The 13,326-nt window shown below is 44.4% G+C and overlaps 1 protein-coding gene across 1 annotated transcript; it reads right to left on the reverse strand.

The window, feature by feature from the left end:
* Positions 1-305: 305 nt before the first annotated feature.
* Positions 306-12,230, reverse strand: LOC120368856 (neuropeptide Y receptor type 4-2-like). Its single transcript, XM_039481523.1, is given in 3 exon segments — positions 306-4,222; positions 4,224-5,435; positions 12,003-12,230. Coding segments are annotated over 2 exon segments (1,128 nt in total). The 5' UTR covers positions 5,325-5,435; positions 12,003-12,230; the 3' UTR covers positions 306-4,195.
* Between the last annotated feature and the right edge of the window lie 1,096 nt (positions 12,231-13,326).

The raw sequence follows: 13,326 nt of genomic DNA on the forward strand, positions 1-13,326 counted from the left end.
CTTTTGAATAGCTGGTACTCCCACTTTTCCAGCAGCATTAGCAGTGGGACGCTAGGCTGCAGAGATGGTGCAGGGACCATCCTTCTGAGGTGTCTCATACAGCGTCAAGCACACTGTTGGCAGTTAGCTATAATGAATCAGTCAGAGTACTCTGCACGTGAATGGCACTTTCCATATATAACATTCCCCCTTAACTAATACAAGGATCTCAAATCAGGTGTTCATCACTAATTAAGTAAGTAGTATTATCCCCATTTTACAGATGGACAAACTGAGGCACACAAAGAACAAGGGATTTAGCCAATATTATTATTTTATTTGTTATTTTGAGGTCCCCAAAGTGTGCCAGGCATCGCTCAGACACAAGTAAAGATATTATCCTTGCCCTGAAGGGCTTACAATTTATATTCATTGTGTCACAACAAGCGGGGCTATAAAATGGCAAAGTGGGGCAAGAGGACAGGACGGACAAAGGTGACAATAGCTCATGGTTACTTAGTAAGGCATATAGACACGTTCTCCCCATTCTCACAGTAATAAAGCTGGTAATAATTTCCCAAAGCATCACTCGAATAAACAGCAAACATAATAGGGCCCAATGCTCCATTACCCTGAACCTCATTAGTCATTGACACCTGTGCAGAGTCAGTTAAAACACTACTGTAATGACACCCCAAGAGGGTGGTTTTGAGGACTGAACCCAGGACATCTGCAGCAAAAAGCATTCACTGCTATAGGCTGAGCTAAAGGACCAAGGAAGCTAGGAGCCTAAATACATCTGAGAATCTGAGTCCAAGTCCATTAGCTCAGAGCAGACTCATAGACCTCTGTGCTTTATCTAGCCACTAGAGTGGGACAAAGCCAGTGTGTGTTAGCATGACTTCTGCTACCCCCTCTGATCTGTTAGCCTTTGCATATGCTTTGCACTCTCAGGTGTAAATGATTGCACAAAGCGCAGGGCAAAGATGAATCAGACCCAACAGCTAACTCCACCCATTAAGAATGCAGCTTGAACTTGATGATACTGTACAATGCAAATAGCTGAGCTGATGTATCACAGTTACAGCCATATAATAAGTTCTCTGTCAAAAAGGTTTCACTTAGCATTATGTTCTTGGAGCTTTTCAGTGACAAACACAAGCCTTATGTACATGCACTCTGCTTGGAAGCAAAACTTCCATGACTAATTGTGTTGTTCCCTTTAACAGACTGGTGAGTACAAGATCACCTATTTACAAAGTGCTACAGATCAGATATCTTCTGTGCTGATGTGTGATCAGAGCTTGACATGCAGCTGTTAATTAAATATTAGAATTCTAACAAGTGCAGGAAACAAGCAGAATTACTCAAGGCTAATTGGGAGAAACTCACCTCTAGGAAGAAGCCCAGTGCACTACTCAAATCCCACTTAAGCCCTTGAATAAAACATAGTTTATGCAAAGTTCTGGTAAGTCAAGGTCAGTCGGAATGAATATATTTTGTGCTTCTCAGCACTGATTGGTAGGACCATTCTGGTTTCAGTTACTGTACCAATATTGATCTAGGAATGTGGCCTAGAGCCCACTTGGTCTATAAGGGTACAAAGTCTTCTAGTGGACTCAACCTCTAGCCCAGAAGTAGCATCTTCTACACACTGGTCAAGAGAAACAAATTCTCCTCATTGTCATGGCAACTAACATCAGAAGAATACTGCAGAAAGCTCATCAGGAAGGAGCAGAAATATGTGTCTTTTGCAGATTGCCAGATCAATAGGTAAAGATACAAAATGAAATCATGCACAGATCATCTGACTGCAGCACGCAGAATTCTGAAGGGAATCGAAAGGATAGCTGCCGCCAGACAGTTCAGGCATGGTCAAGAATTTGGGGGCTAATCCCGTAAGGTGATGAGCATCCTCAACTTCCACTGACGTCAAAGAGTGAGATTCTCAGCTGATGTAACTTGGCTCCATTGAACTCAATGGGGCTGCTCCCATTTACATCACCTGAGGATCTAGCCCACTGGATATTAATGGATCTTGCTATTTTGTAGCATGAGATAGTTTAGCTCCTGTCTTCACAAAATCTGACCTGGAGAAGAGCTCTGTGTGGCTCCAGAACTTGTCTCTATCACCAACAGAAGTTGGTCCCACAAAAGCTATGACCTCACTCACCTTGTCTCTCTAATACCCTGGACTGACATGGCTACAGCTACACTGCAGTCACAAAATCTGTCCCACATGCTGTGGTCTGAGGGAGAATATGCATGGGTCAAATTCAGCCCTGACCTACCACTTTGTCTAGGGAGGTATCTACCTAGCTATTGTATTTCTAGGACTCTGCTCACCATAGAATCTATGCACTGAATACCTTCCACCATGTGCAAACCCATTGACTTGGATGAGATTGCACAGTATGTCAAGTCACGACAAAACATGACCCCATATAGGTCTTTAAAATTGACCTAGTATCTTTTATATGAAAGTGTTGGTCTCCTTTCTGATTTGCCTTTACTTTCAGCAGTGCCTAATATTGGCTTCCATCTTGTCAGTACCCGGTTCTTGGTTTCCCAGCAGTAGCTGCAGAGCAATGTCTTGATAAAGAGAGGAACTCAGACTCCAGAAGCATGATGTACTATTCATTTCTAAAGAAGAATGAGTATTATGTTTCTTATGGTTTGCAGGTAAGTTGCCCAGACAAAGGGTAAAAAATATCACTGACGTGAGAAAGCACAAAGCTCACTTCCATGACACAATTGACAACACACTTGATTTACATGTGGCTTGGATTTAATGTGTGTGACTCAATCCCCTTCATGTATTTTCATTGCTCTTCCATAGACTTTTCACCGTTTTGGCATCACTCCTTCCATCAAGGTCCTTTCTCTTCTTGAGGAAAACCAAAGCCTTGGTGCCTATTTTCAAAATGTGCTTCACTCCTCTGGAAGTGTCATGGCTCATTACAGCTGGCATTTCTATATCAGAAGCCTTTCTCCCCAGCCATTTGGTCCTTCCACATGAGAGATCCTGTGAGCAGAGTGAGATGCTAAGCAAAGAACGGGTGTGACACTGGCTAAGTGTCATCTCAGTCCCCCATCTGAGATCTGTCAGACTCCAATGATGCAAACATCTTAAAGTATCAGCATTTGTTACTGTACCTTTAGTAGCATGGAGGCATAGGATCTTCAGCCAGGAGAAGGACAGTCAAGTCAATCTGATCAAGTTCCCATGTAAATCTGGGATTGTTGGTTTTGCATCATCTGAAAAGGAAGTGATCTGCATAGTCTCTGAGAGGGGTAACAAAGGCAACGAATAGAGTAACACCTCCAACTGCTGTCCGTCATCCATAGATGGTGCTAGGTCTCAATGCACCATGTTAGTGAGCAATGGTTCTGGTTTGTGCTAGTTTAGTGTGCCGTATGCTGTAGTTTTCTGGAATACTGCCGTCAAGAAGCTGGCCAAGAGAGGGTACATGAGAAGCCCTGGCATGAAAAGAGATTTCCTTGAAGCTCAAGTGGTAGAAGCCTGTGGGGGTTTTGAAGTGGCAGGTTCATAGTTGTATCCCCATGCTGCATGGGCAGGTTTAACTGCCACCCCCAATATCTGTATGTGAGTAGTTACAGACGTGTTACAGATCTGCTGGATGTGAACTACTGTGCATCTCATCAGCTGAGAAGATGAGTGTTATCTAATAGTGGGTGAGAGGGGGTCAGTAATGTACACATTATATATACCCACATTCCTAGAGGGATGTAGGGAGAGAGGACCTAGGGCTGGAAGGAACCTCCTCGTCACTGAGTCCAGTCCCCTGCTATTGCAGGCAACCGTCTTATAATTCTGTTCGTAAACTTAGTGGTCAGCCTATAGCATGTAAGTGTCCTACTAATACTGAGAGAGGAGAATTTCCATTAACTCAAGTGTTTGAGTTGGAATTCCTGGGTTCTACCCTCAGCGATAAGGGTGTGCAGCTTAATTGATGACTCTGCTGTGTGTGTGCAACCATAGATATCTATTAAGTAGTTAGAAACAAAGCAACTTCTTGTGCCCATGTCCTGTCTGTGTGAAGTCTGTTTTCAGAGCTGTGCCACCTCACCAATACATACAACTTAGTATCTCCTTTGATCTTCCTCACTTATCTATACTGATTATCTTTCCTTGCAGTCAATGACTGTTCTTCCAAAAATTGGACAGCAGCTGGCTATGGTGTATATGTTGGAGTCAGACTATGGAGCCATCTGTTGCTTTGAGCATCCATGTGTAATAACCTTCCTGAAGTCTCTTCAGTGGAGACTTCAGAAGCTGTTCCCTGGTGGCTAGATGAATTATGCTGGCAGCTCAGTATCAGTGACTTCACTTCGTTTTTGAAGTTATTGTTTAGGAACCCATAGATAACAGGGTTGACACAGGTGGAAGCCATGGCTACTAGATGGCACAATGAGAAAATCAGGTTATGGTGGCAAGGGGAAATGGCTTTGTAATCCCAGTCCTCAATGCTATTGAAAACGTGCAATGGTAACCAGCAAACAGCAAAGGCGATCACCATGGATACTAATAAAATGTTTATCCTCCTCAGCTGAACTACCCGGCCATTGTATGCACTCTTCTCAAACATGTCCTTTCTCTTCTGCAGGCGTAAATAGATACGCAGGTAGCAAACCAGGATAAAGAAGAGAGGGATGCAGTACTGGAATAGCAGCAAGGCGGTGGTGTAGATGAGTCGGTGCTGGTCAGATGGCCATGAGTCCATGCATATGGCCTTGTCAGCAGAAGAATCCGTAATATAGGAGAACTGCTTGTACAAGTCATATGTCAAGACGGAGGTCGTCAGAAAGGGCAGAGACATGAGGCAAGCTAATGTCCAAATGACTACAATCCCTAGATAGGCTTGGGGGATGCTTGGCCTCCAACCAGTTGGGTTTATGATGAGCTGGTGTCTTTCCAGACCAATGAGGACAAGGGAGAGAATTGACACACTCACAGAAGTACACTGGATGAAGGAAGTCATTTTGCACATGACCTCACCAAATATCCAGTAGTCCATCAGGGTGTAGATGATGGTGAAAGGCAGGCAGACGATGCTCATGAACAAGTCAGAGACTATCAAGTTGGTAATGAGTATGCTGGTGACATTGGTCTTCTCCTTCTGCCTGACTATGACACTAATCAGGCAAATGTTTCCCAGGATGCCTAGGATGGTTTCTAAGCTGTATGAGGTGACTAGAAAGACAGTAAGGTCAGTTGTGTTTCTGCAATTACCTGGGATATGTGTGAGGATGCCTCGCTCTAAAGTCCAATTCTTATTGAATGGAAAGGGAAGGACCATGTTAAGATCTTCAGTCTTGCTCATGCTGGAATCAGAAAGAGAGCCCAGAAATATGCAGGGAAATGAGTAGGATCTGGGTCTTCAGGGCCCTACCCTAAGTTCTTCTGTTCAGTCATGCAGAGACTCTGGAAATGCCTGCAAAGGAAAGAGAGAGATTAGTTAATCTCTTCTAGCGAAATTAAACAAACAGAATTTTCTGGGGGTGATGAGCGTTTTCTTCCCCCAAGAACACTTATCCATCTTCCTTTGGTTCACTGCATTAGACCATAAACTGGAGTAGTTTGCTGGACAGTGACATGGACCAAATGCACTACTGGAGTAAGCAGGTTCAACTCCACCGGAGTCAATAGTATTGTGACTGAATGAGCCAATAGGGCGGCTAAACCAAAATAATTTCCTGAAAGTCAGTAGAACTGCAGAGTTTCACTTCAAGTAAGCCAGGGTCAAATGATGGTTTGGGGTGAAAACCACATGAAACTCATTGAAGTTGCAAAGTTCTGATGCCAAAGTAGGCTGAATTAGTTGGCTTTGGCCATATTTCACCTCTAGTAGTTGAAGTGAAAACCAAGAGGTGCAAACTCCATCAAACGGAGTCAAAAATCATGTGGCATGAATTGTACATGAATGGAACACACTATTACATTCTTAATGCCCCCTATCTCTGGTGTGAACTGGACAGCAGCACCTTACAAATATTCGCACCCAAATCCTCACCTGATGTAAACTGGCTTTGCTCCACCAAAGTCAAAAGGACTATATGATTTACTCTGACTGTGGAAATGGCCCTTAATTTGTGCAGGGTCTAGTTTCAAATCATCCATTTTGTGAGTTTCACAAAGACTGAAATTGTCGAGTCACAAAATCCAAATAAAATTACAAATATTTTTTCATGCATCTTGGTAAAAGGTTCTTAGTCAGTTTTGGATGCTGCGAAGGAAAATTGACCATGAGTGAAGTCAGAAAGAAAGAGAGAGAGGATTAATGAGCTAAGGGATGCTGAAGGGTTTTTTTTAATTATTAATCCAATCAATACTTTATTTTCAAATAAAGTTGGACAATAAAGACCTGATTTTCAGAGGTGCTGAGTATGCACTGCTCCTATTGACTCCAGCAGGAGTTTGGCTGCTTGGTACTTCTGAAAATCAGACCCTAAATCTTTTATTCAAAGGTGGAATTCATTTTTGGCACAGCTGGAGTTCCCATCAGATTTGTTCATTTGAAGGAATAATATACATTAGATTTTCCTTGTCTTTTCCATTGTTATTTAGAGAATAATAGAAAGAAGCCAATAAAGGTATATTTTTCAGTGAGTTGCGTAGGTAACTGGACTCTTGTCTGTAGTAATAAGAGTTGCATAGCTGATTTCATTCTGTCCTTTGCAAATTTCTGTGGGAAAATTTCAGTTTTGCCAGAATTTTTCAATGTTCCATTAGGAAAACCAAAATGAAATATTTTGTTTCAGGATGGGCCAGCTCAAATTGAAGCATTCCTTTGTCCAACCAAATACAAACATTTCATTTTGGGTCAATTCTACATTAACCTTTTTCTTCTTGAGCTGTTGCAGTGCCTCCTGGGAGTTTAAGTTCAAGTGCATTATGCCCCCACTCTCCTCAATGGGCTAGGCTCCATGGCTGCACTGCATATCCCGTGATGCACAGCAGTCTCCCCGCCCCACTATGATGGATGATCCCATCAGGGTGCATCATGGGGAATATATTCCAGCTGGGGAGCCCTGCCTATAGAAGAAAAATGGGGGTATGTGTAACTCAAACTACAACTCCCATGATGCAATGCAGCTACTCAGGCAGTCAAAGTTATATGTTGACCTGACCTTCCATTATGTGAAAAAAATGATATTTTGACTTTTCATCCTGATTTGGAATGACAACAATTTTTGAGATCTTGGAGTTTCCCACCCAGCTCCAGAGGTTTATATTAGTTCCCATTTTGAAACCACCACATAATTTGGCAGAAGAGGAAGTCCCTAATCAAGGGTGGCCCAGCATTGTAATAACTGCATAGACAGGGCATTGTGGTCCTTGACTACTACTGAAACCTATTGTCAAAGGGGAGCTGGGCACATAACACCCATTAAGAGTCAATGGAAATCCCAGCCATGGGCTCCAGTTGTGTCTGTAGTCCATCTCTGCTGATACCCCACTCGCAGCCCTTCCCCCCGACCCCAGAGCAAGGCCCATTTACTCCGGCTTTGCACAGGGCTGTGCATTCCATTTCTGCAGGCATTTACCTCTATTCTCCACAGAGCCAGTGCTATGGTCCTGTGCTGGAGTCCAAATCTTCTGATGCATCCAGGCAGGGAAGGAGCAGACATCACCCCCTCAGGGAGCTCGCCTGAACAAGCAGGCTGCTACATGGAGTATTGAGGCTCGCAACATGCAAGGTAAATATATACTCACTGAAAGCCATTATTTACTGATTGCATAAATCTTTACTCTGCAATAACTGCTACCCAAACAGGCTTGTGAGTTTGAGATAAACTTTTTACGGCTGCAAAAAAGCAATCATCGGAATATTACCATGTAAATAAAATGGTTTGGCAAGCTTATCACATTGTTTGAGTAGCGTTTATTGCTGAGGAACAGCGTGTGCACAGGTACCCCACTGTGGTGTAGAGGAGGGCTGGTTTTTTTCATCTTTATTCATTGCATCAGTTGTGTCAGAAGCTGCTGCTCTCAAGAACCCAAAAGAAAAGTTTCAATCTAAAATCTAAACCAATCTAAAAGTAAAATGAGCTTCACTCTCTTTTCTCCGCTTCATCGGAGAAAATTAAAACAGCAAAAAAGTGGAATGTTCTATAAGACAAGCCCGCAGGAGTGTCTAACTGCGATATTCAATCACACGTGTAGGAGTTGGTGTTCTTGATTCTGTTTTGGCTTAAAAGCGATGTTAACAGTTGATCTAGATTCCCCTCCTCCCCACCCTCCTTTTCCTTCTCTCTCTCTCTCTCCCTTTCTTTTCTTTGAGATATTAGGTGTTTGGATAATTCAGTCTTGGAGTAAGTGGAGAATGTGAAAATGTCCAGATTCTTTCCAGGAAGAACACATATGGCTCAGTTTCCCCCCATTCACTTTTGTATTGTGACCACCTGTGTGAAGGGGTTAATTTCCTTTCTGGGATGGTGGATAAAGGAAGGCAGTGATTGGGTGCGAGTCACGACCTGAAGAAGAGCTCTGTGTAGCTCAAAAGCTTTTCTTTCACCAACAGAAGCTAGTCCAATTAAAGATATGACCTCACCCACCTTTTCTCTAATATCCTGGGACCAGCATGCTACAACAACATTGCAAACAGCCTGTGAATGCAGCTCCCTTGTGGATGCAATGAAGGCCAACCATCAGACCACTGATTTTTAACAACTATTGGCCACGGGGGGCAGGACATGTGAAAACAGCATGACTAGGACTTGAGACCATAGAATGGAAGATCCTGCCGTACCAGGGCAGGGATGCAATCGTGGATGTCTGAGCAAGACAGGCAGGTCATGCTTCCAGCATGCACGTGAGTCTGTAGGCCTTGCATTATCATTCCAACCTAATGACCCTAAATACTGTATTCCAGGTGACTAATAGATGACGTCTCGTTTTTGAGAAGGCTGTCCTGTGTCACTGCAGCCATCTGCTGGTTGCATAGCTCCCAAAAGGGTAAGTCTCCAGTGGGGGTCCAGGTTCATCTGGACCTGCTGAAAGAGGTACGGTGAGAAATAGGGTTGTTGGAGCCAAGGCCCCCATTTTAGGATAGCTGGGACACAGGGCTTCCCCTTGTAAAAAGTGGAGGCCCAGGACTATCACTAAGGGTATGTTTGCAAAGCAATTGGGAAGTGTGATAGCAGCACATGTAGATACACCCTAGTTAGCTTTGTGATTGGAGCAGGTGCAGACACTTCTGAGTTACTTACTCAGATACATACCCAGGGCTAGCCCATGCCACTGACTGAGCTGCTGCAGCTTTGCTGCTATTGTTACTCAAGCTAGCTTTGAACTAGCTAGATTAAAACTAGCTCAGATATGTGTATACATGCTGCATTTGCACCTGCTGATTGCAATGTAGACATACCCTACGAGTGGGATGCTCCCAGAGGGGCTATACAAAGGTCAGAGACAAAGCACCCCCTGTAGATCTGTGACAGAGAGCCTGTAGGGTGGAGATAATGAACGTTATCATGGAGTGTATCAGAAGGCTCTGCAACACAATTTGTTGTGTTAAAAGTCCAATATTTTTAATATTTTGCATTTCTACAGCACCTTCCACTGGAGGATCAAAGGGCTTCCAAGACATTTACTCTCACGACACTCCTTTGAGGTAAGAGAAATTGTTACCCTCATTCCAAAGAGGCGGGAACTCAGGCACAGGGAGGTGAAAATTTATTTGTCCACTATCCAGAGGGCATCAGTTTCATTCTCTCCAGGTTCACATGCCCATCAGCCTGGCGTGTGTAGTAGAGCCAGGAATAAAACCCGTATCTCTTGGGTTCACAGTTCTGTGCATCTCTTCCTCCACTGACCATGATGTAAAAAGTAGTTCAAGGAAAATAAGGGATAATATGGTGACCTTATATTTATGTCCTACCTTCTCCCCCAAAGGATCTCAAGGCTCTATCACCTAGTCACAAGCATTGCTTCATGCATCACTCATGGAATTATAACTAAGCACTCCCTTACTATCAGAAGCCTGCCCGGACCATTATTTCTTCGTGTTAATAATCGTGTTTATTACAGTCGTGCCTAGGGATCACCCAAGAACATATCCCCGTTTTTCGAAAGTTGCTCAGATAGAGAGTAGCAGACAGTTCATACTGCCAAGACCTTACCATCTAATGAGCAAGACAGACAAAGGCCAGAGGAAAGGGATGTAACATAGAAGAAGATCTATTGCCATTTTGCCACTCATGTCACTCTCTTGGGACCTGATTCATAGCCAATTGAAGCCAATGGAGATATTTCCAATGACTGCAATGGGCTTTGGATCAGGCTCTAGGAGTGTTTTCACCATAGATTTCAGGTATCCTAGGCTGGGGAAGGCTGAGCCTCCCCAAACTTCTGCTTAACCTTGTGTTCTATTTTTTAAGCATGTTTGGTAAATGGGAAGCTTACTCTTCATGGCATTGTCTTTTAACTGTGTCTGTTTGTTTTTATTCTAATATTTACTTCTAGTGTCGGAAGCTTTTTTCAAGCATGGTCCTGTCCACACTCCACCCCCCTAGTCCTCCTTCCTGTCCCAGCTCTGCCGCTCGTCTTCCCCTGGTATCACACCGCCCACCCTCTGGGTGCTCCAGGGCTGGGGCCGCACTGCCCGCCCTCTGGGCACTCTCGGGCTGGGGCCGTGCTACCTGGCCACCCAGTGCTCCAGAGCTGGGGCCACACTGCTTGCCCTTCTGGGGCTGCAGGAGGGGCTGGGGTTACACTGCCTGCCCTCCCGGCACTCTGGGGCTGGGGCCACTCTGTCCACCCACCCGGTGCTCCGGGGCTGGGGAGCGATGCTGTAGGGGAAGCTGGGGCCGTGCTGCCTGCCCTCCCAGTGCTCTGGGGCTGGAGGGGGCTGGGCTGGGGAAGAGGCCAGTGGCCACGGTAGGGAGATGGCTCTGGGCTCCAGCGGTGGGCATGGAAGGGGTGGGGACTCGGGCAGAAGGGGCAGGACTGGAGGCTAGCCTCTCTGAGCCAGTGGTTCACGCACCATCAGTGGTTTTCACCTGTGCCTCTGGATTGGAGTTGAATCCTAAAAAAACCTGTAACATATACGCAAGGGACTAAAGGGCTTCACAGGAGTCCTTTGTTTCCGGGAATCTGACTTATGTAAACCCTGCATTCCCCAAGCATCTCTTGATTTCGGGCTGCACGCCCCAGCCAGCAAACACGGCTCTATTTCTAACTGAAATACAAATTGAATTAGACAACTAGAGCAAACTGGCATAGAGGTACATTTGGACTGGTAAAAACGCCACTCACTGGAGCACTGTATTGCAAAGCAGTCTAGACTCTAACGTTTTCCATCTAGATTCTCCTGTTTTAAAACTTTTTCTTTCTTAAAAGCCTCTAATAAAACAATAGCCCAATACGGCAACAACTCCTACTTCTAATCCAATTGTTTCACTCAGGTAGAGAGATCATAATGCTCGTACACAATACCACTTGCCCATAGACTTGAGTTTAGATCTCTTGGTAAGTGTTTTCTGATAAGAAATCAGACAGAAATACCTAGTACAAAGAGGAAGATCAGAACAAGTAACAAAATCATGATTACAGCATAAACTGACAGCCTCCCGAGTGGCAGTTTAATAGATCCACCTATTCTAAGGCCAGCAGGGACCACTATGATCATCTAGTCCAGGAGTAGGCAACCTATGGCACGCGTGTCAAAGGCGGCACGCGAGCTGATTTACAGTGGCACTCACACTGCCCGGGTCTTGGCCACTGGTCTGGGGGGCTCTGCATTTTAATTTAAGTTTAAATGAAGCTTCTTAAACATTTTAAAAACCTTATTTATTTTACATACAACAATAGTTTAGTTACATATTATAGACTTATAGAAAGAGACCTTCTAAAAATGTTAAAATGTATTACTGGCACACAAAACCTTAAATTAGAGTGAATAAATGAAGACTCAGCACACCACTTCTGAAAGGTTACCGACCCCTGATCTAGTCCGACCTCCTGCAAAGTTGAAACAAAGTATTCAGAAAATTCTCACCTGGTAACATCCACACTGATTAAGAAGGTTGCTGCTCGTGCTGGGTATCTGTGCCACAGCAGAATAGAGGAACTCGGGAGCAGCAGAGATTTGCTGTCCTCGCTCTGTTGCGATGGGAGATTTGGAAGGCATCTCTCTCTCTCTCCCCCTCTGCAAAGGGAACTTAGCCAATGAGTTTTGTTCTTTGCTGACAGCCCAGCTTTGAAGTGCTAGCTCCCTCTGTTGATTTAGAAATGTATGTGTTCTACTGATAGTTAAGACAAACAGCAGCTGTGCGAAAGAGATATGAAACTATTTGAAGCGCGCTACAGGCTCCTGCACGATGAGTGGCAGATATACTAACACACAAGAAATAAAAATTAAGCTATGGGACCTGATGCTGTGTTCCTTACTGAGGCAAGCCTCTCTTTAGATTCAATGGGGATTTTGCCTAATGTGCATGATCAGGCCCCAGGTATTGGACACATTCCAATTTCACAATCCGCTACTGCCTGGCTATGTATTCAGACTACAGAGAAACCCAAGCTTCAAAGCCTTCATGATTCAGTGTGTATAAAGGGGATTGTTTAGGTAACGTATCTGTAGGTTTGGGGCCTGAGGAATTGCAAATTATGGGGAGTCAGAGCACCTTAGGGACTGAGAGCACGAATCCCACTGACTTCTTTTCATCTTCTGACCAAAAACCAGTGCCAGAGGTGGTTCTACATCCAGAGCAGCGTAATTTAGGCCTTCAGAGCTCAGGCATTATGGCTGCCAACTAACCTGGCAACCCTCATAAATGAACATTACAGGAATTGTAGCTATTCTGTTTCCATATACGGACCCTGCAATTTTACACCAGGGAGTGAACTACAGACTTTCAGCAGCAAAAAACCACAAGGTTCTGTTATTAGAGCTAACAGGATAACTATGGAAGCGGTTTTTAAGTTGCAGGGTCTTATGCTTTCTGGGACTGGCCATTAGCAGGGGGCAGGACCATTTACACCAGACCATCGCATTACATTCTTCTTCACGACATAAGCCAGCCCTGAATATCTGAAGTCCATGGGTTCGAGTACAATGGCTGCAAATAGGGTCTGATCCAAATCCACTGAAGTCTGCCAGTTGACTTTAATGGGCTTTGGATCAGATCAATGTACAATAAAGGGAGTATCCTCGAGCCTTCTAAGCCAGGCCAATTCAAATACAGTAATGCCACGGTTGTAAATTCAGGTCTAGCAGCTGTTGAGTCATGATAAAAATGTCCCAGGATCTTGTCACTGGTTTAGGAGAGACCTGTGCTGTAGCTTGGGCACAGTGATAGACAGATAGATACTGACTCTCC

Source organism: Mauremys reevesii, linkage group 7, assembly GCF_016161935.1.
Source record: "Mauremys reevesii isolate NIE-2019 linkage group 7, ASM1616193v1, whole genome shotgun sequence".
In the NCBI taxonomy this organism is placed as follows: Eukaryota; Metazoa; Chordata; order Testudines; family Geoemydidae; genus Mauremys; species Mauremys reevesii.